Here is a 26,845-nt window from a genome sequence, read left to right as displayed (position 1 = left end):
CCTGCCTGTAGGCCGGTGATGTTTAGTCTGCCTGTTTAGGGCCTGTAGGTCTGTCTGCCTGTTTAGGTCTGCCTGTTTAGGCCGGGAATAGGGTGATGTGTAGGCCGCCTGTTTGCCTGTAGGGAATAGGTCTGATGTTTGTCTGCCTGTTTAGGGCCTATAGGGAATAGGTGATCTTTAGGCCGGTCTGTGCCTGTTTAGGGTCTGTCTGCCTGTAGGGTCTGTTTATGTAGGCCTGTCTGGGCCTGTAGGTCTGCCTGATGTTTTGTCTGCCTGTTTAGGGTTTAGGGAATAGGGTGATGTTCTGCTGTTTAGGGGCCTGATGTTTGGGACTGCCTGCCTGTTTAGGGCCTGTAGGGAATAGGGTGATGTTTAGGATGCCTGTTTAGGGCCTTAGGCCTGTTTAGACTGGCCTAGGGTGATGTTTAGGATGCCTGTTTAGGGCCTGGAGAGGGAATAGGGTGATGTTTAGGATGCCTGTTTAGAGGGACCAGGATGGAATAGGGTGATGTTTAGGATGCCTGTTTAGGGCCTAAGGATGGATAGAGGTAAATGACCAGGATGGAAAGAGGATGATGTTTAGGAGCCTGTTTAGGGCCTAGAGGGAATAGGGTGATGTTTAGGATGCCTGTTTAGGGCCTATAGGGAACCAGGGTGATGTTTAGGATGCCTGGATAGGGCCTAGAGGGAATAGGGTGATGTTTAGGATGCCTGTTTAGGGCCTATAGGGAATAGGGTGATGTTTAGGATGCCTGTTTAGGGCCAAGGGAATAGGGTGATGTTTAGGATGCCTGTTTAGGGCCTAAGGGAATAGGGTGATGTTTAGGATGCCTGTTTAGGGCCTATAGGGAAGGATGTTTAGGATGCCTGTTTAGGGCCTGATAGTTTATGATGCCTGTTTAGGGCCTATAGGGAATAGGGTGATGTTTAGGATGCCTGTTTAGGGCCTATAGGGAATAGGGTGATGTTTAGGATGCCTGTTTAGGGCCTACTGGGAATAAAATGATGTTTTTGTGCCTGTTTAGGGCCTATAGGGAATGTGCCTGTTTATGTTTAGGATGCCTGTGCCTGTAGGGCCTATAGGGAATAGGGTGATGTTTAGGATGCCTGTTTAGGGCCATAGGGAATACATGTCTTAATGCCTGTTTAGGGCCATAGGGAATAGGGTGATGTTTAGGATGCCTGTTTAGGGCCTATAGGGAATACGGTGATGTTTAGGATGCCTGTTTAGGGCCTATAGGGAATAGGGTGATGTTTAGGATGCCTGTTTAGGGCCTATAGGGAATAGGGTGATGTTTAGGATATCTCAGTTTAATTCATAGAAGGTCCTGTTGTAGAAATTCTATCACCTGATAATCTTCGAAAAGCTACAAAACCATTTTTTTCTGTGTTCAGGTCTAAGTAACAGGGAAGCTGTGGGGTCTCCTGCTGCTCCTGAAGACAGTAACCAGGAGAGAGGAGGAGAGAAAAACCAGGGGAGGAGGAAACCCAAGGGGAAGACGAGGATACAACATGAAGAGGGTGAGGTCATAACCTAACTCTGCCTGTCGGTCTGCCAGCCTGCCGGTCGGTTGGTCTGTCTGTCTGCCTGTAGGCCGGTCTGTCTGTCTGCCTGTAGGCCGGTCTGTCTGTCTGCCGGTCTGCCTGAAACATGTCTGTCTGCCTGTAGGCCGGTGCCTGCCTGTACATTGAAACATGTCTGTCTGCCTGTAGGTGCCTGCTGTCTGCCTGTAGGCATCTGAAACATGCCTGTAGGCCGCCAGGTCTGTCTGCCTGCCTGTAGGTCTGCCTGCCTGTAGGCCGGTCTGTCTGCCTGTAGGCCGGTCTGTCTGCCTGTAGGCCGGTCTGTCTGCCTGTAGGCCGGTCTGTCTGCCTGTAGGCCGGTCTGCCTGCCTGTAGGCCGGTCTGCCCTTTTTGTCTGCCTCTGTAGGTCTGCCTGCCTGTCTGTAGGTCTGCCTGCCTGTCTGCCTGTAGGTCTGCCTGCCTGTAGGCCGGTCTGCCTGTCTGTAGGCCGGTCTGTCTGCCTGTAGGCCGGTCTGCCTGTAGGTCTGCCTGCCTGTAGGCCGGTCTGCCTGTAGGCTGTAGGCTGCCTTGCCTGTCTGTAAAAACATGTCTATGCCTGTGTAGGTGCCTGCCCGGCCATTGAAACATGTCTGCCTGTAGGTCTGCCTGCCTGTCTGCCTGTAGGCCGGTTGTCATGTCTGTAGGCCAGGTGCCTGTCTGCCTTGAAACATGTCTGCCTGGTGCCTCTGCCTGCCTGTTGGCCGGTCTGCCTGCCTGTAGGCAGGTCTGTCTGCCTGTAGGCCGGTCTGCCTGCCTGTAGGCTGTCATTGAAACATGTCTATAAGCCTGTAGGCCTGTCTGCCTGTAGGCCGTCATTGTCATGCCTGTAAGCCAGGTGCCTGCCTGTAGGCATCTGAAACCTGTATGTCTATAAGCCTGCCTCAGGTGCCTCTGTAGGCCGGTCTTGTCTGCCTGTAGGCCGGTCTGCCTGCCTGTAGGTCTGCCTGCCTGTCTGCCTGTAGGTGCTGCCTGTAGGCATTGTCTGCCTGTAGGCCTGCCTGCCTCTGTCTGTCTGCCATCTGCCTGTCTGTAAGCCAGGTGCTGTCTGCCTGTAGGCCGGTCTGTCTGCCTGTAGGTGCCTCTGTCTGCCTGTGAGGCATGTCTGTAAGCCAGGTGCCTAGGCCATCTGTCTGCCTGTAAGCCAGGTGCCTGCCTGTAGGCCATCTGAAACTGCCTATAAGCTGGTGCCTGCCTGTAGGTTGAAACATGCCTGTAGGCTGCAGGTGCCTGTAGGTCTGCCTGCCTGTAGGCATGTCTGTCTGCCTGTAGGCAGAGGTTGTCATGTCTATAGGCCAGGTCTGCCTGCCTGTAGGCCATTGAAACATGTCTATAAGCCAGGTGCCTGCCTGTAGGCATTGCCCATGTCTGCCTGTCTGCCTAGGTCTGCCTGCCTGTCTATAGGTCTGCCTGCCTGTCATTGCCTGTCTCTGCCTGCCTGTAGGCCGGTCATTGCCATGTCTGTAGGCCAGGTCTGTCTGCCTGTTGAAACATGTCTATAAGCCAGGTCTGCCTGCCTTGAAACATGTCTATAAGCTGTCTGCCTGTAGGCCGGTCTGTCTGCCTGTAGGCCGGTGCCTGCCTGTCTAGGCCAGGTGCCTACCTGTAGGCATTGAAACATGTCTGTAAGCCGGTGCTGCCTGCCTTGAAACATGTCTATAAGCCTGTGGCCTACGGTCATTGAAACATGCCTGTAGGCCGGTCTGCCCTTTTTGTCTGCCTGTCTGTAGGTCTGCCTGCCTGTCTGCCTGTAGGTCTGCCTGCCTGTACATTGAAACATGTCTGTAAGCCAGGTGCCTCTGCCATTGAAACATGTCTATAGGCCGCCAGTAGGCCGGTCTGCCTGCCTGTAGGCATTGAAACCTGTCTGCTGTAGGCCGGTGCCTGTCTGTAGGCCGGTCTGTCTGCCTGTAAGCCAGTCTGCCTGTAGGCATTGGTCTGTCTGCCTGGTGCCTACCGGTCATGAAACATGCCTGTAAGTCTGCCTGCCCTTTTTGTCTGCCTGTCTGTGTTTGTTGTATACGACAGCATCTTTGAAACATGTCTAGAAGCCTGGTGAGTCCTGGGACATTGAAACATGCTCTATAACCGCCTGTAAGACTGGAGATTGAAACATGTCTCATCAGACTGTTACCAGTGAGGAAACATGGTCTATAAGCCAGGTGCCTACCAGGATGGACATGTCTATAGGACCAGGATGGACAGAGAGAGGTGCCCCTGCCGGTAGGAAAGGATGGACAGAGAGAAGACCAGGATGGACAGAGAGAGGACCAGGGAGACCAGGATGGACAGAGAGAGGACCAGGGAGACCAGGATGGACAGAGAGAGGACCAGGGAGACCAGGATGGACAGAGGGAGGACCAGGATGCAAAGCAAGAGGGAGAGAAGAATCAGGGAGAGGTGGAGGAGAGCTGCTCTTCCCAGGCCCCTGCAGGCCAGAGTCCACTAGTCCAACTCAACCAGCCCATTGAAACATGTCTATAAGCCCAGAGTCCACTAGTCCATTGAAACATGTCTATAACTCCAGGTGCCTACTCTGCTTCACGTTGAAACATGTCTAAAGCCAGGTCCAGCTGCTGATGGATGCAGGCAGCGACCCGGCATGCAGGTATGAACCAAACATATGTTGATATTACCGTAATTGCTGTACTATTAAGCGCACCTGAATATAAACCGCACCCACTGAATTATTCAAAAATATGTATTTTGTACATAAATAAGCCGCACATGTCTATAAGCCAGGTGCCTACCGGTACATTGAAACATGTCTATAAACCAGGTGCCTACCGGTACATTGAAACATGTCTATAAACCAGGTGCCTACCGGTACATTGAAACATGTCTATAAGCCAGGTGCCTACCGGTACATTGAAACATGTCTATAAGCCAGGTGCCTACCGGTACATTGAAACATGTCTATAAGCCAGGTGCCTACAGGTACATTGAAACATGTCTATAAGCCAGGTGCCTACCGGTACATTGAAACATGTCTATAAGCCAGGTGCCTACCGGTACATTGAAACATGTCTATAAGCCAGGTGCTACCGGTACATTGAAACATGTCTATAAGCCAGGTGCCTACCGGTACATTGAAACATGTCTATAAGCCAGGTGCCTACCAGGTGCCTACATTGAAACATGTCTATAAGCCAGGTGCCTACCGGTACATTGAAACATGTCTATAAACCAGGTGCCTACCGGTACATTGAAACATGTCTATAAACCAGGTGCCTACCGGTACATTGAAACATGTCTATAAGCCAGGTGCCTACCGGTACATTGAAACATGTCTATAAGCCAGGTGCCTACCGGTACATTGAAACATGTCTATAAGCCAGGTGCCTACCGGTACATTGAAACATGTCTATAAGCCAGGTGCCTACAGGTACATTGAAACATGTCTATAAGCCAGGTGCCTACAGGTACATTGAAACATGTCTATAAGCCAGGTGCCTACCGGTACATTGAAACATGTCTATAAGCCAGGTGCCTACCGGTACATTGAAACATGTCTATAAGCCAGGTGCCTACAGGTACATTGAAACATGTCTATAAGCCAGGTGCCTACCGGTACATTGAAACATGTCTATAAGCCAGGTGCCTACCGGTACATTGAAACATGTCTATAAGCCAGGTGCCTACCGGTACATTGAAACATGTCTATAAGCCAGGTGCCTACCGGTACATTGAAACATGTCTATAAGCCAGGTGCCTACCGGTACATTGAAACATGTCTATAAGCCAGGTGCCTACCGGTACATTTGAAACATGTCTATAAACCAGGTGCCTACCGGTACATTGAAACATGTCTATAAACCAGGTGCCTACCGGTACATTGAAACATGTCTATAAGCCAGGTGCCTACCGGTACATTGAAACATGTCTATAAGCCAGGTGCCTACCGGTACATTGAAACATGTCTATAAACCAGGTGCCTACCGGTACATTGAAACATGTCTATAAGCCAGGTGCCTACCGGTACATTGAAACATGTCTATAAGCCAGGTGCCTACCGGTACATTGAAACATGTCTATAAGCCAGGTGCCTACCGGTACATTGAAACATGTCTATAAGCCAGGTGCCTACCGGTACATTGAAACATGTCTATAAGCCAGGTGCCTACCGGTACATTGAAACATGTCTATAAGCCAGGTGCCTACCGGTACATTGAAACATGTCTATAAGCCAGGTGCCTACCGGTACATTGAAACATGTCTATAAGCCAGGTGCCTACCGGTACATTGAAACATGTCTATAAGCCAGGTGCCTACCATTGTACATTGAAACATGTCTATAAGCCAGGTGCCTACCGGTACATTGAAACATGTCTATAAGCCAGGTGCCTACCGGTACATTGAAACATGTCTATAAGCCAGGTGCCTACCGGTACATTGAAACATGTCTATAAGCCAGGTGCCTACCGGTACATTGAAACATGTCTATAAGCCAGGTGCCTACCGGTACATTGAAACATGTCTATAAGCCAGGTGCCTACCGGCACATTGAAACATGTCTATAAGCCAGGTGCCTACCGGTACATTGAAACATGTCTATAAGCCAGGTGCCTACCGGTACATTGAAACATGTCTATAAGCCAGGTGCCTACCGGTACATTGAAACATGTCTATAAGCCAGGTGCCTACCGGTACATTGAAACATGTCTATAAGCCAGGTGCCTACCGGTACATTGAAACATGTCTATAAGCCAGGTGCCTACCGGTACATTGAAACATGTCTATAAGCCAGGTGCCTACCGGTACATTGAAACATGTCTATAAGCCAGGTGCCTACCGGTACATTGAAACATGTCTATAAGCCAGGTGCCTACCGTACATTGAAACATGTCTATAAACCAGGTGCCTACCGGTACATTGAAACATGTCTATAAGCCAGGTGCCTACCGGTACATTGAAACATGTCTATAAGCCAGGTGCCTACCGGTACATTGAAACATGTCTATAAGCCAGGTGCCTACCGGTACATTGAAACATGTCTATAAGCCAGGTGCCTACCGGTACATTGAAACATGTCTATAAGCCAGGTGCCTACCGCTACATTGAAACATGTCTATAAGCCAGGTGCCTACCGGTACATTGAAACATGTCTATAAGCCAGGTGCCTACCGGTACATTGAAACATGTCTATAAGCCAGGTGCCTACCGGTACATTGAAACATGTCTATAAGCCAGGTGCCTACCGGTACATTGAAACATGTCTATAAGCCAGGTGCCTACCGGTACATTGAAACATGTCTATAAGCCAGGTGCCTACCGGTACATTGAAACATGTCTATAAGCCAGGTGCCTACCGGTACATTGAAACATGTCTATAAGCCAGGTGCCTACCGGTACATTGAAACATGTCTATAAGCCAGGTGCCTACCGGTACATTGAAACATGTCTATAAGCCAGGTGCCTACCGGTACATTGAAACATGTCTATAAGCCAGGTGCCTACCGGTACATTGAAACATGTCTATAAGCCAGGTGCCTACCGGTACATTGAAACATGTCTATAAGCCAGGTGCCTACCGGTACATTGAAACATGTCTATAAGCCAGGTGCCTACCGGTACATTGAAACATGTCTATAAGCCAGGTGCCTACCGGTACATTGAAACATGTCTATAAGCCAGGTGCCTACCGGTACATTGAAACATGTCTATAAGCCAGGTGCCTACCGGTACATTGAAACATGTCTATAAGCCAGGTGCCTACCGGTACATTGAAACATGTCTATAAACCAGGTGCCTACCGGTACATTGAAACAAATTAACTTTACACAGCCTTGTAACAAAATAAACATGTCTATAAGCCAGGTGCCTACCGGCTTGTAACATTGAAACATGTCTATAAATGCCTACAGGCTTTAACGCCTACCGGTAAAAACATGTCTATAAGCCAAAATGCCTAGGCTTTACATTGAAACATGTCTTGTAACAAAAATAAATAGGCTTTACATTGAAACATGTCTATAAGCCAAAATTGAAACATGTCTATAAACCAAACCTACGGCATTGAAACATGTCTATAAATAGGCTTTGTACATTGAAACATGTCTTGTAACAAAAATAAATGCCTAGGCTTTGAAACATGTCTAAACAGGTGCCTTGGTAACAAAAATGAAACAGGCTCTATAAGCCAGGTGCCAAAATAAATAGGCTTTAATTGAAACATGTTGTAACAAAAATAAATAGGCTTTAAACATGTCTATAAGCCAGGTGCCTGTAACAAAAAAATAGGCTATAAGCCAGGTGCCTACCGGTAACATTGAAAATAAATGGCTTTAAAACATGCCAGGTGCCTACCGTAACAAAACATAAATAGGCTTTAAATACAAAACACGTCTATAAGCCAGGTGCCTAACAAAACATGTCTATAAGGCTTTAACGTGCCTACACACGGCATTGAAACAAAAACTAAATAGCCTTTAAACGAAACACGGCTTGTAACAAAAATAAATAGGCTTTAAAGAAACACGGCTTGTAACAAAAATTAAAACAGTAGCCTACCAAGAAAGTCATTGGTAGAGCTCATGCTGCCCCTTCAACATGCAGCAGTCCAGCCTTTCAAAACCCGTTGATGATAGTGGATTTTTTGACAATGCTCCATGCTGTCAGGACCCACTGGCAGACTTGACCATAAGATGCTCTTCGCCTGCGGCCCGTTTTAGTGAAGGATTTCTCCCCACTTGTCATCCAAGCCTCCCACTGAACAAGGAGCGCCACCTTAAATGCACGATTTACACTGATGTCGAGTGGCTGCAAATACTTTGGGCCATCTGCTTTTCTTCCCTCTGAAAGGTTTGTTGTCTTTCTGCACTGAGTCAGTTCCTCACGCTGCTGTTTCCAACGTCTTATCATCGACTCATTAAGGCCAAGCTCCCGTGCAGCAGCTCTATTTCTTTTTCCAACAGCCAAATCTTATTTCTATAAAATGTTGTTTACCTCCCTGTTAGGGAGCATTTCTTCCATCCACCTGACAGGTGTGGCATATCAAGAAGCTGATTAAACAGCATGATCATTACACAGGTGCACCTTGTGTTGGGGGCAATAAAAGGCCACTCTCTAAAATGTGCAGTTTTGTCACACAACACAATGCCACAGATGTCTCAAGTTTTGAGGGAGTGTGCAATTGGCATGCTGACTGCAGGAATGTCCACCAGAGCTGTTGCCAGAGAATTTAATGTTAATTTCTCTACCATAAGCCGCCTCCAAAGTCGTTTTCGATCATTTGGCAGTACGACCAACCGGCCTCACAACCGCAGACCAGGTGTGGGTGAGTGGTTTACTGATGTCAACGTTGTGAACAGACCCCATGGTGGGGTTATGGTATGGGCAGGCACAAGCTACAGACAACAAACACAATTGCATTTTATCGATGGCAATTTGAATACACAGAGATACCGTGACGAGATCCTGAGGCCCTTTGTTGTGCCATTCATCCACCGCCATCACCTCATGTTTCAGCATGATAATGCACAGCCCCATGTGTATGTATGTGTATATATATATATATATATATATCACACAGTACCAGTCAAAACTTTTAGAACACCTGCTCATTCTAGGTTTATTTTTACTATTTTCTACATTGTAGAATATGAGTGAAGACATCAAAACTATGAATAACACACATAGAATCATTTAGTAACCAAACAAGTGTTTAACAAATCAATATATTTTAGATTCTTGAAAGTAGCCACCCTTTTCCTTGATGACAGCTTTGCACACTCTTGGCATTCTCTCAACCAGCTTCACCTGGAATTATTTTCCAACAGTCTTGAAGGAGTTCCCACATATGCTGAGCACTTGTTGGCAGCTTTTCCTTCACTCTGCGGTCCAACTCATCCCAAACCATCTCAATTGGATGAGATGATAGTCTCACTAAGCGCAAATCAGATGGGATGGCGTATCGCCACAGAATCCTGTGGTAGCCATGCTGGTTCAGCGTGCCTTGAATTCTAAATGAATGTCACCAGCAAAGCACCACCACCTCCATGCTTCACGGTGGGAACCACATATGCAGAGATCATCCGTTCACCTACTCTGCGTCTCACAAAGACACGGCGGTTGGAACCAAAAATCACAAATTTGGACTCATCAGACCATTGCTCTTGTTTGTTGGCCCAAGCAAGTCTCTTCTTATTAGTGTGCTTTAGTAGTGGTTTCTTTTCAGCAATTTGATTGACCATGAAGGTCTGATTCACACAGTCTCATCTGAATAGTTGTTGAGATGTGTCTGTTACTTGAACTCTGTGAACTTATCTCATGCAGAAGAGGTGACTCTGGGTTTTCCTTTCCTGTGGCGGTCCTCATGAGAGCCAGTTTCATCATAGCCCTTGATGATTTTTGCGACTGCACTTGAAGAAACTAGTATAGTATTGAAACAAAGTATTGACTGACCTTCATGTCTTAAAGTAATGATGGACTGTCGTTTCTCTTTGCTTATTTTAGCTGTTCTTGCCATAATATGGACTTGGTCTTTTACCAAATAGGGCTATCTTCTGTATACCACCCCTACCTTGACACAACACAACTGATTGGCTCAAACGCATTAACTTTTAACAAGGCACAAATGTTAATTGAAATGCATTCCAGGTGACTACCTCATGAAGCTGGTTGAGAGAATGCTAAGAGTGTGCAAAGCTGTCATCAAGGCAAAGGGTGTCTACTTTGAAGAATCTCAAATAAAAAATATATTTTGATTTGTTTAACAGTTTTTTGGTTACTACATGATTCCATATTGTGTTATTTCATAGTTTTGATGTCTTCACTATTATTCTACAATGTAGAAAATAGTAAAAATAAAGAAAAACCCTTGAATGAGTAGGTGTGTCCAAACTTTTGACTGGGACTGTGTGTTGTAAAACATTTTATTTTTAAATGAAAAGCACATACATTTGATGTGTTATTATAACGTTTATATGTTATGACAGAGAGAAAATGTGGCGTTGTTGATTTGTGCCCACAGAGATCTGACCGGCCAGACTCCCTACATCGTTGCTCCTGACAAGGACACCAGGAACGTGTTCAGGAAGTACATGGCTGAATACCCTGACAAATACAACTACAGCAAGGCTCTGGTGAGCTGTTTGGTTATGTACCGTAGGCTCTGGTGAGCTGTTTGGTTATGTACCGTAGGCTCTGGTGAGCTGTTTGGTTATGTACCGTAGGCTCTGGTGAGCTGTTTGGTTATGTACCGTAGGCTCTGGTGAGCTGTTTGGTTATGTACCGTAGGCTCTGGTGAGCTGTTTGGTTATGTACCGTAGGCTCTGGTGAGCTGTTTGTCTAGGTATGTACCGTGGGCTCTGGTGAGCTGTTTGTCTAGGTATGTACCGTGGGCTCTGGTGAGCTGTTTGTCTAGGTATGTACCGTAGGCTCAACAAACGACCAGTCAATTGTCCAAAGACGTACAGTACTTAGACATTTTAAGGAGAGAGGACTTTGTGATAAAACTGTGAAGTGTAATCTTGTCCACTTGTATGTTTGGGCCTAAACAGACAGAGTCCACTTTCTGTCAATCAAACGGAATAAATCAATGGCTGATTCTGTTGTCTAGGAGTTAGCAGAGAAGTAACGTGGGCCATTTCGCATGATGAGCAAGGACACATTTCAAGGACGCGAAAAAAACGTTAATATAACTATGAGCGTTTCATTTTTCCCAAAGATGTACGTAGACATTTTTTTGAGCCCTTTGTGATACTGCAGGGATGTCTTAACGCTCTCTATCCCCTCTCTATCCCCTCTCTATCCCCTCTCTATCACCTCTCTATCACCTCTCTATCACCTCTCTATCACCTCTCTATCCCCTCTCTATCACCTCTCTATCCCCTCTATCCCCTCTCTATCCCCTCTACACCTCTCTATCCCTCTCTATCACCTCTGTCCCCTCTATCCCCTCTCTATCCCCTCACCTCTCTATCCCCTCTCTATCACCTCTCTATCCCCTCTCTATCCCCTCTCTATCCCCTCTCTATCACCTCTCTATCCCTCTCTATCACCTCTCTATCCCCTCTCTATCCCCTCTCTATCCCTCTCTATCACCTCTCTATCCCCTCTCTATCACCTCTCTATCACCTCTATCACCTCTCTATCCCCTCTCTATCCCCTCTATCACCTCTCTGTCCCCTCTCTATCACCTCAAGGTTCCTGGTCCGCTGACGGCCGAGTTGGAGTCCAAGAAGACGGAGAAGAAAAGGGCTCAGAAAGCGGCCAAGAAAACGAGGGAGAAAGAACAGAAAGAACAGAGGAAGAGACTAGAGACGGAGGCCGAGGAGAAGAAAAGATTTGCCTCCTTAAGCGATCGAGAGAAGGTCTGAAAACAGATTTTTTTTTTTTTTTTTTATGCAGTAGATGAATTGTTCAATTTGTTTCAAAACGAGCGACTTGACTGTCAAATCTCCACCCGCAGAGAGCACAGGCTGCAGAGAAGAGGTTGGCAGAGCATCAGGCCTCAACAGGGGGAGACATTTTAGACACCAGGTAACAGTACGAAGGCCTCAGTCAAAACCACCTCTCCTTTTGACTCACTGAACACAATGGGAGACAAATGAATAAGACACAGTACTCAATGAATAGCAGAACAGTCTGTTCCTGTACTGTAGGCAAATGGTGTTCTGTATTGAGGAAACACATTTATTCAGTCTAGTGTCCTGTCATATACAGTATCCTCTAGGAGTCTAGTGTCCTGTCATATACAGTATCCTCTAGGAGTCTAGTGTCCTGTCATATACAGTATCCTCTAGGAGTCTAGTGTCCTGTCATACAGTATCATCTAGTATACAGTATCATCTAGGAGTCTAGTGTCCTGTCATATACAGTATCATCTAGGAGTCTAGTGTCCTGTCATATACAGTATCATCTAGGAGTCTAGTGTCCTGTCATATACAGTATCATCTAGGAGTCTAGTGTCCTGTCATATACAGTATCATCTAGGAGTCTAGTGTCCTGTCATATACAGTATCCTCTAGGAGTCTAGTGTCCTGTCATATACAGTATCATCTAGGAGTCTAGTGTCCTGTCATATACAGTATCATCTAGGAGTCTAGTGTCCTGTCATATACAGTATCATCTAGGAGTCTAGTGTCCTGTCATATACAGTATCCTCTAGGAGTCTAGTGTCCTGTCATATACAGTATCATCTAGGAGTCTAGTGTCCTGTCGTATACAGTATCATCTAGGAGTCTAGTGTCCTGTCGTATACAGTATCATCTAGGAGTCTAGTGTCCTGTCATATACAGTATCATCTAGGAGTCTAGTGTCCTGTCATATACAGTATCATCTAGGAGTCTAGTGTCCTGTCATATACAGTATCATCTAGGAGTCTAGTGTCCTGTCGAATACAGTATCATCTAGGAGTCTAGTGTCCTGTCAGTGTGTCTAGGAGTCCTGTCCTGTCATATACAGTATCATCTAGGAGTCTAGTGTCCTGTCATATACAGTATCCTCTAGGAGTCTAGTGTCCTGTCATATACAGTATCATCTAGGAGTCTAGTGTCTAGTGTTTTTCTAGCTAACTCCATGTTCTCTCCTCTCTACCAGGCGGTGTTGGCAGTGTGGGGAGTCCCTGGTGGGAAAGGTCCCGTTTCAGTACCTAGACTTCAGCTTCTGCACCCCTCGCTGTGTCCAGGAGCACCGCAAGGCTAATGTGGCTAACAGGAGCAGGGCAGGAAACTGACTTTCATGTTGCTACCGCCACAACCCTACCATACTGTCGCCACTTCCCTATAGAAGCCTCAGGCCTACTAATCTATTGGTTGATGGGGACAGAGCACGCAGACCCAGAGACCTAACTGAACCAAGCCCCAGACCTCAGTCAATCTGCAGGGCCCAGTGATCTTGATGTTGCCCATCTGATAGGATTAAAATGCACAGAAATATAATTAATAGAACATACGAATGGGGACTCCTGTTCTATTCATTATATTTCTGTGCATTTAATCCCATCAAATAGGCCAAAATCCAGATGGATAACTTTAGATGAAAACTGGACCTGGTGCCTCCGAGACGAGCAGGCTTTGTTTACGATTCAGTTTAACTCAGAAGATCTGCCTTGTAGCACCGTTGGAAATCTGAAAGGTCATTTTCCCATTTGAGCCTTGAACATGCAGCGTTTAACGTGAAAGGTGGTTGCCTTTTAAATGGAGCTGATCGTTTCAGGAAAGGAGGCTGAACCGGTCTGAACCGGGTGTCAAATGAAATCACTGTTGGTGTGGAATGGAATAATAAACCATATTAATTCAGCTGTACGTGTGATGATGAAACTCTTTATTCATGTACACAGTGTTTTTATGAAATAGTAACGTGCCAAAACACCGACAGTATCTGACAGAAGCACAGCAACTCATGTATTTAAATCATGTCAAAACAATGATTACCATAATACTGTCATCTATTTACTCATACCTGCGTGAGCTCAACACAGAAAACCAAACCTGAAGTTGCCTTTAAACAGATGTAGCAGAGACCGAGGAACAGAAACTGAAAGTCTGGCTCAGAGGATTCATTTGTTATAGACGGAAGTCCGTAGAAACGAGTGCTGAAGTGAATTGATACAGGAAATGCTACTCCTACATTGATTGAAGTGAATTGATACAGGAAATGCTACTCATACATTGAAGTGAATTGATACAGGAAATGCTACTCCTACATTGAAGTGAATTGATACAGGAAATGCTACTCATACATTGATTGAAGTGAATTGATACAGGAAATGCTACTCCTACATTGATTGATAGACAATGGGAGTGTATTAGCTCATGCTGCAGATGGTTGGACAGAGACTTATTCGGAGGGATTGATTGGCTGTCTGTCGTCTCTGTGTGTCAACTATGAAGAAACTGATTCTCTGAGGTCTGTCTGTCTGTAGCTGTGATGTCTGTCTGTCTGTCTGTAGCTGTGATGTCTGTCTGTCTGTAGCTGTGATGTCATGTCTGTCTGTAGCTGTGATGTCTGTCTGTCTGTAGCTGTGATGTCATGTCTGTCTGCCTGTAGCTGTGATGTCATGTCTGTCTGTCTGTGGCCTGTAGCTGTGATGTCTGTCTGTCTGTCTGTAGCTGTGATGTCATGTCTGTCTGTCTGTGGCCTGTAGCTGTGATGTCTGTCTGTCTGTGGCCTGAAGCTGTGATGTCTGTCTGTCTGTCTGTAGCTGTGATGTCTGTCTGTCTGTCTGTGGCCTGTAGCTGTGATGTCATGTCTGTCTGTCTGTGGCCTGTAGCTGTGATGTCATGTCTGTCTGTCTGTAGTCTGTAGCTGTGATGTCATGCCAGCAGTGCTGTTGAGCTGGGGCCGGTCCATGAAGAGGACCCTGGTGTGAGAAGGGGCCCTCTCTAGCTCCAGGACTGTGATGTTGTTGGGCTGGGTGGGGCTGAGCTGTAGGGGCCCTGTCTGGTGGCCTGTAGCTGTGAGGGTCTGCTGGGGACCTCTCTGTAGCTGTGATGTCCATGTCTGTGATGTCTGTCTGTCTGTCTGTACCTGTCCAGTTCAGCCCGTGATCCACACCTGTCCCTGGGTGCAGTGGAGTCTGTCTGGCAGAGGGGCCTGTAGCTGTGATGTCTCAGTGGAGGATTTGACCCTGTCTGTAGAAGTGACTCATAGTGAACTGTGATGTCGTCTGTTTGACTCTTGTTCTTCTGTCTGTAGCTGTGAGCCATTGTCTGTCTCCTGTAGCTGTGATCTCCATATTGATGTCTGTACTGTCACTAGTATTTCTAAACTTAGTGAGCCAGATGGTAAAAAGACTCAGTATTGATTATGTCCTCACCTTGGTCCATTCATTGAGCCGGAGAAAGGTGTCCTGTCTGTGGCCAGCTGTGATGTCCTGTCTGGGAGGCAGGGTGCCCTGTAGCTGTGAGAATGACGGGCCCATCTGAGGGCCCTCTGACTGGGTTGGGATGTCTGTCTGTCTGGTAGCTGTGATGTCTGTCTGTCTGGCCTGACTGGGGCCATCCGGAGGCGATGGCTCCATCAATGTCCAGACGGTAGATCTGCCAATCTGTCAGCACATCTTTACCAAGGATCAGGTTACTCAACAGGCCCTGCAAAACACAGACATGACCGACAAAATCAACTGTAAGTCCATTCCTTAGCCTGAGTGCCAGACTGTTGGTGCTCAACTGTAAGTCAATTCCTTAGCCTGAGTGCCAGACTTTTGGTGTTCAACTGTAAATCAATTCCTTAACCTGAGTGCCAGACTGTTGGTGCTCAACTGTAAGTCAATTCCTTAGCCTGAGTGCCAGACTATTGGTGTTCAACTGTAAATCAATTCCTTAGCCTGAGTGCCAGACTGTTGGTACTCAACTGTAAATCAATTCCTTAGCCTGAGTGCCAGACTTTTGGTGTTCAACTGTAAATCAATTCCTTAGCCTGAGTGCCAGACTGTTGGTACTCAACTGTAAATCAATTCCTTAGCCTGAGTGCCAGACTGTTGGTACTCAACTGTAAATCAAGTTCCTTAGCCATGAAGAGGACCCTGCCAGAGGACTGTTGGTACTCAACTGTAAATCAATTCCTTAGCCTGAGGTTCACCCGCCCAGACCTGTCCCTGGGTGCAGTACTCAGACTGTAAACCCCAAGAAGGAACTCAATTCCTTAGCCTGAGTGCCAGACTGTTGGTGCTCAACTGTAAATCAATTCCTTAGCCTGAGTGCCAGACTGTTGGTGCTCAACTGTAAGTCAATTCCTTAGCCTGAGTGCCAGACTGTTGGTGTTCAACTGTAAGTCCATTCCTTAGCCTGAGTGCCAGACTGTTGGTGTTCAACTGTAAGTCCATTCCTTAGCCTGAGTGCCAGACTGTTGGTGCTATCATGCCAACTCCTTTTTACTCATTATCACGAGAAGTTTGGCTTGGCAAGAACACAAACCGATCTGGGATTTGGCTATCCATTCCTAGCGAAAGTTGACGAATACTTCCGTGAACATTCCTGTTGTAAACTCATAACTGAATTGTTTCTCTTTTGATATTGGAGTGTGGATCCTTTATGGGACCAACGCACCTCGCTTGCATAAATCTTGAACTACTAAAACCTCTATTTTATTCAGATCAAGATATGAAACACGTGTCTGTCTACTACTGAAGTTGAAGTAGACTTGCCTTGAAGTCGTTGATCTTGCTGCCAAAGTTGACTCGTCCCATGTTCTCTACTAGAACATCAATCTGGTCCCCCTGTTTCCCTGTTACGTTCATCACCAGAGTCGTGTCTCTCTCCAGCAGCCCCTGGTACACCTGTATAGGAGCAGGACACAACCTCTGTACAACATGCTGACCATCACACAACCTCTCTACAACATGCTGACCATCACACAACCTCTGTACAACATCCTGACCATCACACAACCTCTCTACAACATGCTGACCATCACACAACCTCTACAACATGCTGACCATCACACAACCTCTACAACATGCTGACCATCACACAACCTCTGTACAACATGTTGACCATCACACAACCTCTGTACAACATGTTGACCATCACACAACCTCTGTACAACATGCTGACCATCACACAACCTCTACAACACCATCACACAACCTCTGTACAACATGCTGACCATCACACAACCTCTCTACAACATGCTGACCATCACACAACCTCTGTACAACATGCTGACCATCACACAACCTCTACAACACCATCACACAACCTCTACAACATGCTGACCATCACACAACCTCTGTACAACATGCTGACCATCACACAACCTCTACAACACCATCACACAACCTCTACAACATGCAGACAGGACAAAACCATCACACAACCTCTACAACATGCAGACAGGACAAAACCATCACACAACCTCTGTACAACATGTTGACCATCACACAACCTCTCTACAACATGCTGACCATCACACAACCTCTCTACAACATGTTGACCATCACACAACCTCTGTACAACATGCTGACCATCACACAACCTCTACAACACCATCACACAACCTCTACAACATGTTGACCATCACACAACCTCTCTACAACATGCTGACCATCACACAACCTCTACAACATGCTGACCATCACACAACCTCTCTACAACATGCTGACCATCACACAACCTCTGTACAACATGCTGACCATCACACAACCTCTCTACAACATGTTGACCATCACACAACCTCTACAACATGCTGACCATCACACAACCTCTCTACAACATGCTGACCATCACACAACCTCTCTACAACATGCTGACCATCACACAACCTCTCTACAACATGCTGACCATCACACAACCTCTCTACAACATGCTGACCATCACACAACCTCTGTACAACATGCTGACCATCACACAACCTCTACAACATGCTGACCATCACACAACCTCTACAACATGCTGACCATCACACAACCTCTGTACAACATGCTGACCATCACACAACCTCTGTACAACATGTTGACCATCACACAACCTCTACAACATGCTGACCATCACACAACCTCTACAACATGCTGACCATCACACAACCTCTACAACATGCTGACCATCACACAACCTCTCTACAACATGCTGACCATCACACAACCTCTCTACAACATGCTGACCATCACACAACCTCTACAACATGCTGACCATCACACAACCTCTCTACAACATGCTGACCATCACACAACCTCTCTACAACATGCTGACCATCACACAACCTCTACAACATTGAATACTTATGTAAGATTCTGGAACGGCGCCTGACATTCTGACCAGGCGCTCACGTTGCAAAATCAAATGTACACAGACATGTTAATAATTTCATCCAAACTGCTCCCGAGCGTCTGCACAGCCAGGCACTGAAATAGAACATGGTTCTCTTAGACGCGCTGCAAGTCCCGCCTCTCCAATCTCATTGGTTGTTAGGAGCATATACCCACGTGGGTGTTTTGAAAGATGAACTGAAGTCCACACTCCAGTCCAGTTGGTGGTGGTAATGCACCTTAAAGTTGGTTGCCAACCGCCAGATAAAATCCACAGAAGACGACGACTACTGAAGAAGAGATGTTTTAGGAATTTACTAGGCTTCCCCTTGTTATCTGAGGATTAAATTCTACAAAGATCCTGTCCCCAAATTAATATAGTTTGTTCAGAGTTCGTTTTGATATTTCAACCTGCGTGTCTTGATCCCATCTGGTGTGGATGGACAAAATCAACATGCTCGCGCACACACGCATGTGCTCAGTATAGTCAGCAGCGTTTTCCACCACCAGTAGAGGCACCGTCTGAATGACCAGACGAGGACAGCACTAGTGGTGTGACAGACAGACACCTACCCCCATTAAGACAGACAGAGACACCTACCCCACAGACAGACAGACAGACACCTACCCCATTAAGACAGACAGACAGACAGACACCTACCCCATTAAGACAGACAGACAGACACCTACCCCATTAAGACAGACAGACAGACAGACACCTACCCCATTAAGACAGACAGACAGACAGACACCTACCCCATTAAGACAGACAGACAGACACCTACCCCATTAAGACAGACAGACAGACACCTACCCCATTAAGACAGACAGACAGACAGACACCTACCCCATTAAGACAGACAGACAGACACCTACCCCATTAAGACAGACAGAGACACCTACCCCATTAAGACAGACAGACACCTACCCCATTAAGACAGACAGACACCTACCCCATTAAGACAGACAGACAGACAGACAGACACCTACCCCATTAAGACAGACAGACAGACACCTACCCCATTAAGACAGACAGACACCTACCCCATTAAGACAGACAGACAGACAGACACCTACCCCATTAAGACAGACAGACACCTACCCCATTAAGACAGACAGACAGACAGACACCTACCCCACAGACAGAGAGACAGACAGACGACACTACCCCACAGACAGAGAGACACCTACCCCACAGACAGAGAGACACCTACCCCACGGACAGAGAGACACCTACCCCACGGACAGAGAGACACCTACCCCATTAAGACGGACAGAGACAGACACCTACCCCACGGACAGAGAGACACCCTACCCCACAGACAGAGAGACACCTACCCCACAGACAGACAGACAGACACCTACCCCACAGACAGAGAGACACCTACCCCACAGACAGAGAGACACCTACCCCCATTAAGACAGACAGACACCTACCCCCATTAAGACAGACAGACACCTACCCCACGGACAGAGAGACACCTACCCCACAGACAGAGAGACACCTACCCCACAGACAGAGAGACACCTACCCCACGGACAGAGAGACACCTACCCCACAGACAGAGTTACCTACCCCACAGACAGAGAGACACCTACCCCACAGACAGAGAGACACCTACCCCACAGACAGAGACACCTACCCCACAGACAGAGAGACACCTACCCCACAGACAGAGAGACACCTACCCCACAGACAGACAGACACCTACCCCACGGACAGAGAGACACCTACCCCACGGACAGAGAGACACCTACCCCACGGACAGAGAGACACCTACCCCACGGACACCTAGAGAGACACCTACCCCACGGACAGAGAGACACCTACCCCACGGACAGAGAGACACCTACCCCACGGACAGAGAGACACCTACCCCACGGACAGAGAGACACCTACCCCACGGACAGAGAGACACCTACCCCACGGACAGAGAGACACCTACCCCACGGACAGAGAGACACCTACCCCACGGACAGAGAGACACCTACCCCACGAGACACCTACCCCACGAGACACCCTACCCCACGGACAGAGAGACACCTACCCCACGGACAGAGAGACACCTACCCCACGGACAGAGAGACACCTACCCCACGGACAGAGAGACACCTACCCCACGGACAGAGAGACACCTACCCCACGGACAGAGAGACACCTACCCCACGGACAGACAGACACCTACCCCACGGACAGAGAGACACCTACCCCACAGACAGAGAGACACCTACCCCACGGACAGAGAGACACCTACCCCACGGACAGAGAGACACCTACCCCACGGACAGAGAGACACCTACCCCACGGACAGAGAGACACCTACCCCAGAGAGACACCTACCCCACGGACAGAGAGACACCTACACCTACCCCACGGACAGAGAGACACCTACCCCACGGACAGAGAGACACCTACCCCACGGACAGAGAGACACCTACCCCACGGACAGAGAGAGACACCTACCCCACGGACAGAGAGACACCACCCCCACGGACAGACAGACACCTACCCCACGGACAGAGAGACACCTACCCCACAGACAGAGAGACGCCTACCCCACAGACAGAGAGACGCCTACCCCACAGACAGAGAGACGCCTACCCCACGGACAGAGAGACACCTACCCCACGGACAGAGAGACACCTACCCCACGGACAGAGAGACACCTACCCCACGGACAGAGAGACACCTACCCCACAGACAGAGACATATGCCCGGTCATGAACCCCATTCAGAGGAGAGATTAGGGGTGTGTCTTCTGGCAGGTCCCTGGGCAGCTTGGTCCGGTACAGCATGAAGCCATAGTACTAGCCAACAGAACAGGTACAACATTAAACACATCAAGTCAAGTTAAAACAATGTGAATGGTTTCTTAGACCTACCTTCCATAACTATACCAGGTGGTGTCCCAGGATAGAGACATACCTTCCATAACTATACCAGGTGGTGTCCCAGGATAGAGACCTACCTTCCATAACTATACCAGGTGGTGTCCCAGGATAGAGACATACCTTCCATAACTATACCAGGTGGTGTCCCAGGATAGAGACCTACCTTCCATAACTATACCAGATGGTGTCCCAGGATAGAGACCTACCTTCCATAACTATACCAGGTGGTGTCCCAGGATAGAGACCTACCTTCCATAACTATACCAGGTGGTGTCCCAGGATAGAGACCTACCTTCCATAACTATACCAGATGGTGTCCCAGGATAGAGACCTACCTTCCATAACTATACCAGATGGTGTCCCAGGATAGAGACCTACCTTCCATAACTATACCAGGTGGTGTCCCAGGATAGAGATCTACCTTCCATAACTATACCAGGTGGTGTCCCAGGATAGAGACCTACCTTCCATAACTATACCAGGTGGTGTCCCAGGATAGAGACCTACCTTCCATAACTATACCAGGTGGTGTCCCAGGATAGAGACCTACCTTCCATAACTATACCAGGTGGTGTCCCAGGATAGAGACCTACCTTCCATAACTATACCAGGTGGTGTCCCAGGATAGAGACCTACCTTCCATAACTATACCAGGTGGTGTCCCAGGATAGAGACATACCTTCCATAACTATACCAGGTGGTGTCCCAGGATAGAGACCTACCTTCCATAACTATACCAGGTGGTGTCCCAGGATAGAGACATACCTTCCATAACTATACCAGGTGGTGTCCCAGGATAGAGACCTACCTTCCATAACTATACCAGGTGGTGTCCCAGGATAGAGACATACCTTCCATAACTATACCAGGTGGTGTCCCAGGATAGAGACCTACCTTCCATAACTATACCAGGTGGTGTCCCAGGATAGAGACCTACCTTCCATAACTATACCAGGTGGTGTCCCAGGATAGAGACCTACCTTCCATAACTATACCAGGTGGTGTCCCAGGATAGAGACATACCTTCCATAACTATACCAGGTGGTGTCCCAGGATAGAGACCTACCTTCCATAACTATACCAGGTGGTGTCCCAGGATAGAGACATACCCTGTATAACTATACCAGGTGGTGTCCCAGGATAGAGACCTACCTTCCATAACTATACCAGGTGGTGTCCCAGGATAGAGACCTACCTTCCATAACTATACCAGGTGGTGTCCCAGGATAGAGACCTACCTTCCATAACTATACCAGGTGGTGTCCCAGGATAGAGACCTACCTTCCATAACTATACCAGGTGGTGTCCCAGGATAGAGACCTACCTTCCATAACTATACCAGGTGGTGTCCCAGGATAGAGACCTACCTTCCATAACTATACCAGGTGGTGTCCCAGGATAGAGACCTACCTTCCATAACTATACCAGGTGGTGTCCCAGGATAGAGACCTACCTTCCATAACTATACCAGGTGGTGTCCCAGGATAGAGACCTACCTTCCATAACTATACCAGGTGGTGTCCCAGGATAGAGACCTACCTTCCATAACTATACCAGGTGGTGTCCCAGGATAGAGACCTACCTTCCATAACTATACCATACAGGTGGTGTCCCAGGATAGAGACCTACCTTCCATAACTATACCAGGTGGTGTCCCAGGATAGAGACCTACCTTCCATAACTATACCAGGTGGTGTCCCAGGATAGAGATCTACCTTCCATAACTATACCAGGTGGTGTCCCAGGATAGAGACCTACCTTCCATAACTATACCAGGTGGTGTCCCAGGATAGAGACCTACCTTCCATAACTATACCAGGTGGTGTCCCAGGATAGAGATCTACCTTCCATAACTATACCAGGTGGTGTCCCAGGATAGAGACCTACCTTCCATAACTATACCAGGTGGTGTCCCAGGATAGAGACCTACCTTCCATAACTATACCAGGTGGTGTCCCAGGATAGAGACCTACCTTCCATAACTATACCAGGTGGTGTCCCAGGATAGAGACCTACCTTCCATAACTATACCAGGTGGTGTCCCAGGATAGAGACCTACCTTCCATAACTATACCAGGTGGTGTCCCAGGATAGAGACCTACCTTCCATAACTATACCAGGTGGTGTCCCAGGATAGAGATCTACCTTCCATAACTATACCAGGTGGTGTCCCAGGATAGAGACCTACCTTCCATAACTATACCAGGTGGTGTCCCAGGATAGAGATCTACCTTCCATAACTATACCAGGTGGTGTCCCAGGATAGAGACCTACCTTCCATAACTATACCAGGTGGTGTCCCAGGATAGAGATCTACCTTCCATAACTATACCAGGTGGTGTCCCAGGATAGAGACCTACCTTCCATAACTATACCAGGTGGTGTCCCAGGATAGAGATCTACCTTCCATAACTATACCAGGTGGTGTCCCAGGATAGAGACCTACCTTCCATAACTATACCAGGTGGTGTCCCAGGATAGAGACCTACCTTCCATAACTATACCAGGTGGTGTCCCAGGATAGAGACCTACCTTCCATAACTATACCAGGTGGTGTCCCAGGATAGAGACCTACCTTCCATAACTATACCAGGTGGTGTCCCAGGATAGAGACCTACCTTCCATAACTATACCAGATGGTGTCCCAGGATAGAGACCTACCTTCCATAACTATACCAGATGGTGTCCCAGGATAGAGACCTACCTTCCATAACTATACCAGGTGGTGTCCCAGGATAGAGATCTACCTTCCATAACTATACCAGGTGGTGTCCCAGGATAGAGACCTACCTTCCATAACTATACCAGGTGGTGTCCCAGGATAGAGATCTACCTTCCATAACTATACCAGATGGTGTCCCAGGATAGAGATCTACCTTCCATAACTATACCAGGTGGTGTCCCAGGATAGAGACCTACCTTCCATAACTATACCAGGTGGTGTCCCAGGATAGAGACCTACCTTCCATAACTATACCAGGTGGTGTCCCAGGATAGAGACCTACCTTCCATAACTATACCAGATGGTGTCCCAGGATAGAGACCTACCTTCCATAACTATACCAGGTGGTGTCCCAGGATAGAGACCTACCTTCCATAACTATACCAGATGGTGTCCCAGGATAGAGACCTACCTTCCATAACTATACCAGGTGGTGTCCCAGGATAGAGATCTACCTTCCATAACTATACCAGGTGGTGTCCCAGGATAGAGACCTACCTTCCATAACTATACCAGGTGGTGTCCCAGGATAGAGATCTACCTTCCATAACTATACCAGGTGGTGTCCCAGGATAGAGATCTACCTTCCATAACTATACCAGGTGGTGTCCCAGGATAGAGACATACCCTGTATAACTATACCAGATGGTGTCCCAGGATAGAGACCTACCTTCCATAACTATACCAGATGGTGTCCCAGGATAGAGACCTACCTTCCATAACTATACCAGGTGGTGTCCCAGGATAGAGATCTACCTTCCATAACTATACCAGGTGGTGTCCCAGGATAGAGACCTACCTTCCATAACTATACCAGGTGGTGTCCCAGGATAGAGACCTACCTTCCATAACTATACCAGGTGGTGTCCCAGGATAGAGACCTACCTTCCATAACTATACCAGGTGGTGTCCCAGGATAGAGACCTACCTTCCATAACTATACCAGGTGGTGTCCCAGGATAGAGACCTACCTTCCATAACTATACCAGGTGGTGTCCCAGGATAGAGACCTACCTTCCATAACTATACCAGGTGGTGTCCCAGGATAGAGACCTACCTTCCATAACTATACCAGGTGGTGTCCCAGGATAGAGATCTACCTTCCATAACTATACCAGATGGTGTCCCAGGATAGAGACATACCCTGTATAACTATACCAGATGGTGTCCCAGGATAGAGATCTACCTTCCATAACTATACCAGGTGGTGTCCCAGGATAGAGACCTACCTTCCATAACTATACCAGATGGTGTCCCAGGATAGAGACATACCCTGTATAACTATACCAGATGGTGTCCCAGGATAGAGACCTACCTTCCATAACTATACCAGGTGGTGTCCCAGGATAGAGACCTACCTTCCATAACTATACCAGATGGTGTCCCAGGATAGAGATCTACCTTCCATAACTATACCAGATGGTGTCCCAGGATAGAGACCTACCTTCCATAACTATACCAGATGGTGTCCCAGGATAGAGATCTACCTTCCATAACTATACCAGGTGGTGTCCCAGGATAGAGACCTACCTTCCATAACTATACCAGGTGGTGTCCCAGGATAGAGACCTACCTTCCATAACTATACCAGGTGGTGTCCCAGGATAGAGATCTACCTTCCATAACTATACCAGATGGTGTCCCAGGATAGAGACCTACCTTCCATAACTATACCAGGTGGTGTCCCAGGATAGAGACCTACCTTCCATAACTATACCAGACGGTGTCCCAGGATAGAGACCTACCTTCCATAACTATACCAGATGGTGTCCCAGGATAGAGACCTACCTTCCATAACTATACCTGATGGTGTCCCAGGATAGAGACCTACCTTCCATAACTATACCAGATGGTGTCCCAGGATAGAGACATACCCTGTATAACTATACCAGATGGTGTCCCAGGATAGAGACCTACCTTCCATAACTATACCAGATGGTGTCCCAGGATAGAGACCTACCTTCCATAACTATACCAGGTGGTGTCCCAGGATAGAGATCTACCTTCCATAACTATACCAGATGGTGTCCCAGGATAGAGACCTACCTTCCATAACTATACCAGATGGTGTCCCAGGATAGAGACCTACCTTCCATAACTATACCAGATGGTGTCCCAGGATAGAGACCTACCTTCCATAACTATACCAGATGGTGTCCCAGGATAGAGACCTACCTTCCATAACTATACCAGGTGGTGTCCCAGGATAGAGACCTACCTTCCATAACTATACCAGGTGGTGTCCCAGGATAGAGACATACCCTGTATAACTATACCAGATGGTGTCCCAGGATAGAGACCTACCTTCCATAACTATACCAGGTGGTGTCCCAGGATAGAGACCTACCTTCCATAACTATACCAGACGGTGTCCCAGGATAGAGACCTACCTTCCATAACTATACCAGACGGTGTCCCAGGATAGAGACCTACCTTCCATAACTATACCAGGTGGTGTCCCAGGATAGAGACCTACCTTCCATAACTATACCAGATGGTGTCCCAGGATAGAGACCTACCTTCCATAACTATACCAGGTGGTGTCCCAGGATAGAGACCTACCTTCCATAACTATACCAGATGGTGTCCCAGGATAGAGACCTACCTTCCATAACTATACCAGGTGGTGTCCCAGGATAGAGACCTACCTTCCATAACTATACCAGGTGGTGTCCCAGGATAGAGACCTACCTTCCATAACTATACCAGGTGGTGTCCCAGGATAGAGACCTACCTTCCATAACTATACCAGGTGGTGTCCCAGGATAGAGACCTACCTTCCATAACTATACCAGATGGTGTCCCAGGATAGAGACATACCCTGTATAACTATACCAGATGGTGTCCCAGGATAGAGACCTACCTTCCATAACTATACCAGATGGTGTCCCAGGATAGAGACATACCCTGTATAACTATACCAGATGGTGTCCCAGGATAGAGACCTACCTTCCATAACTATACCAGGTGGTGTCCCAGGA

The 26,845-nt window shown here is 47.5% G+C and overlaps 2 protein-coding genes across 2 annotated transcripts in view; one reads left to right on the top strand and one right to left on the bottom strand.

The window, feature by feature from the left end:
* Positions 1–13,933, top strand: part of ankzf1 (ankyrin repeat and zinc finger peptidyl tRNA hydrolase 1) — a 51,288-nt gene extending 37,355 nt beyond the window's left edge. Inside the window, exons 10-15 of the mRNA XM_065018601.1 lie at positions 1,396–1,526; positions 4,128–4,168; positions 10,532–10,643; positions 11,706–11,873; positions 11,972–12,042; positions 13,102–13,933. Of these exons, the coding sequence (XP_064874673.1) occupies positions 1,396–1,526; positions 4,128–4,168; positions 10,532–10,643; positions 11,706–11,873; positions 11,972–12,042; positions 13,102–13,237 (659 nt within the window). The 3' untranslated portion in view covers positions 13,238–13,933. The remainder of the gene's footprint in view (positions 1–1,395; positions 1,527–4,127; positions 4,169–10,531; positions 10,644–11,705; positions 11,874–11,971; positions 12,043–13,101) is intronic.
* The window catches only part of glb1l (galactosidase, beta 1-like), an 81,649-nt gene continuing 68,610 nt past the window's right edge, over positions 13,807–26,845 (bottom strand). The window contains 5 exon segments of the mRNA XM_065019729.1: positions 13,807–15,066; positions 15,323–15,412; positions 15,414–15,596; positions 16,652–16,783; positions 20,945–21,058. Of these exon segments, the coding sequence (XP_064875801.1) occupies positions 14,785–15,066; positions 15,323–15,412; positions 15,414–15,596; positions 16,652–16,783; positions 20,945–21,058 (801 nt within the window). The 3' untranslated portion in view covers positions 13,807–14,784.

Source organism: Oncorhynchus nerka, linkage group LG1, assembly GCF_034236695.1.
Source record: "Oncorhynchus nerka isolate Pitt River linkage group LG1, Oner_Uvic_2.0, whole genome shotgun sequence".
Classification (NCBI taxonomy): domain Eukaryota; kingdom Metazoa; phylum Chordata; class Actinopteri; order Salmoniformes; family Salmonidae; genus Oncorhynchus; species Oncorhynchus nerka.
The sequence above is the reverse complement of the archived record's forward strand: the minus strand, read 5'-3'. Positions and strand labels throughout refer to the sequence as shown.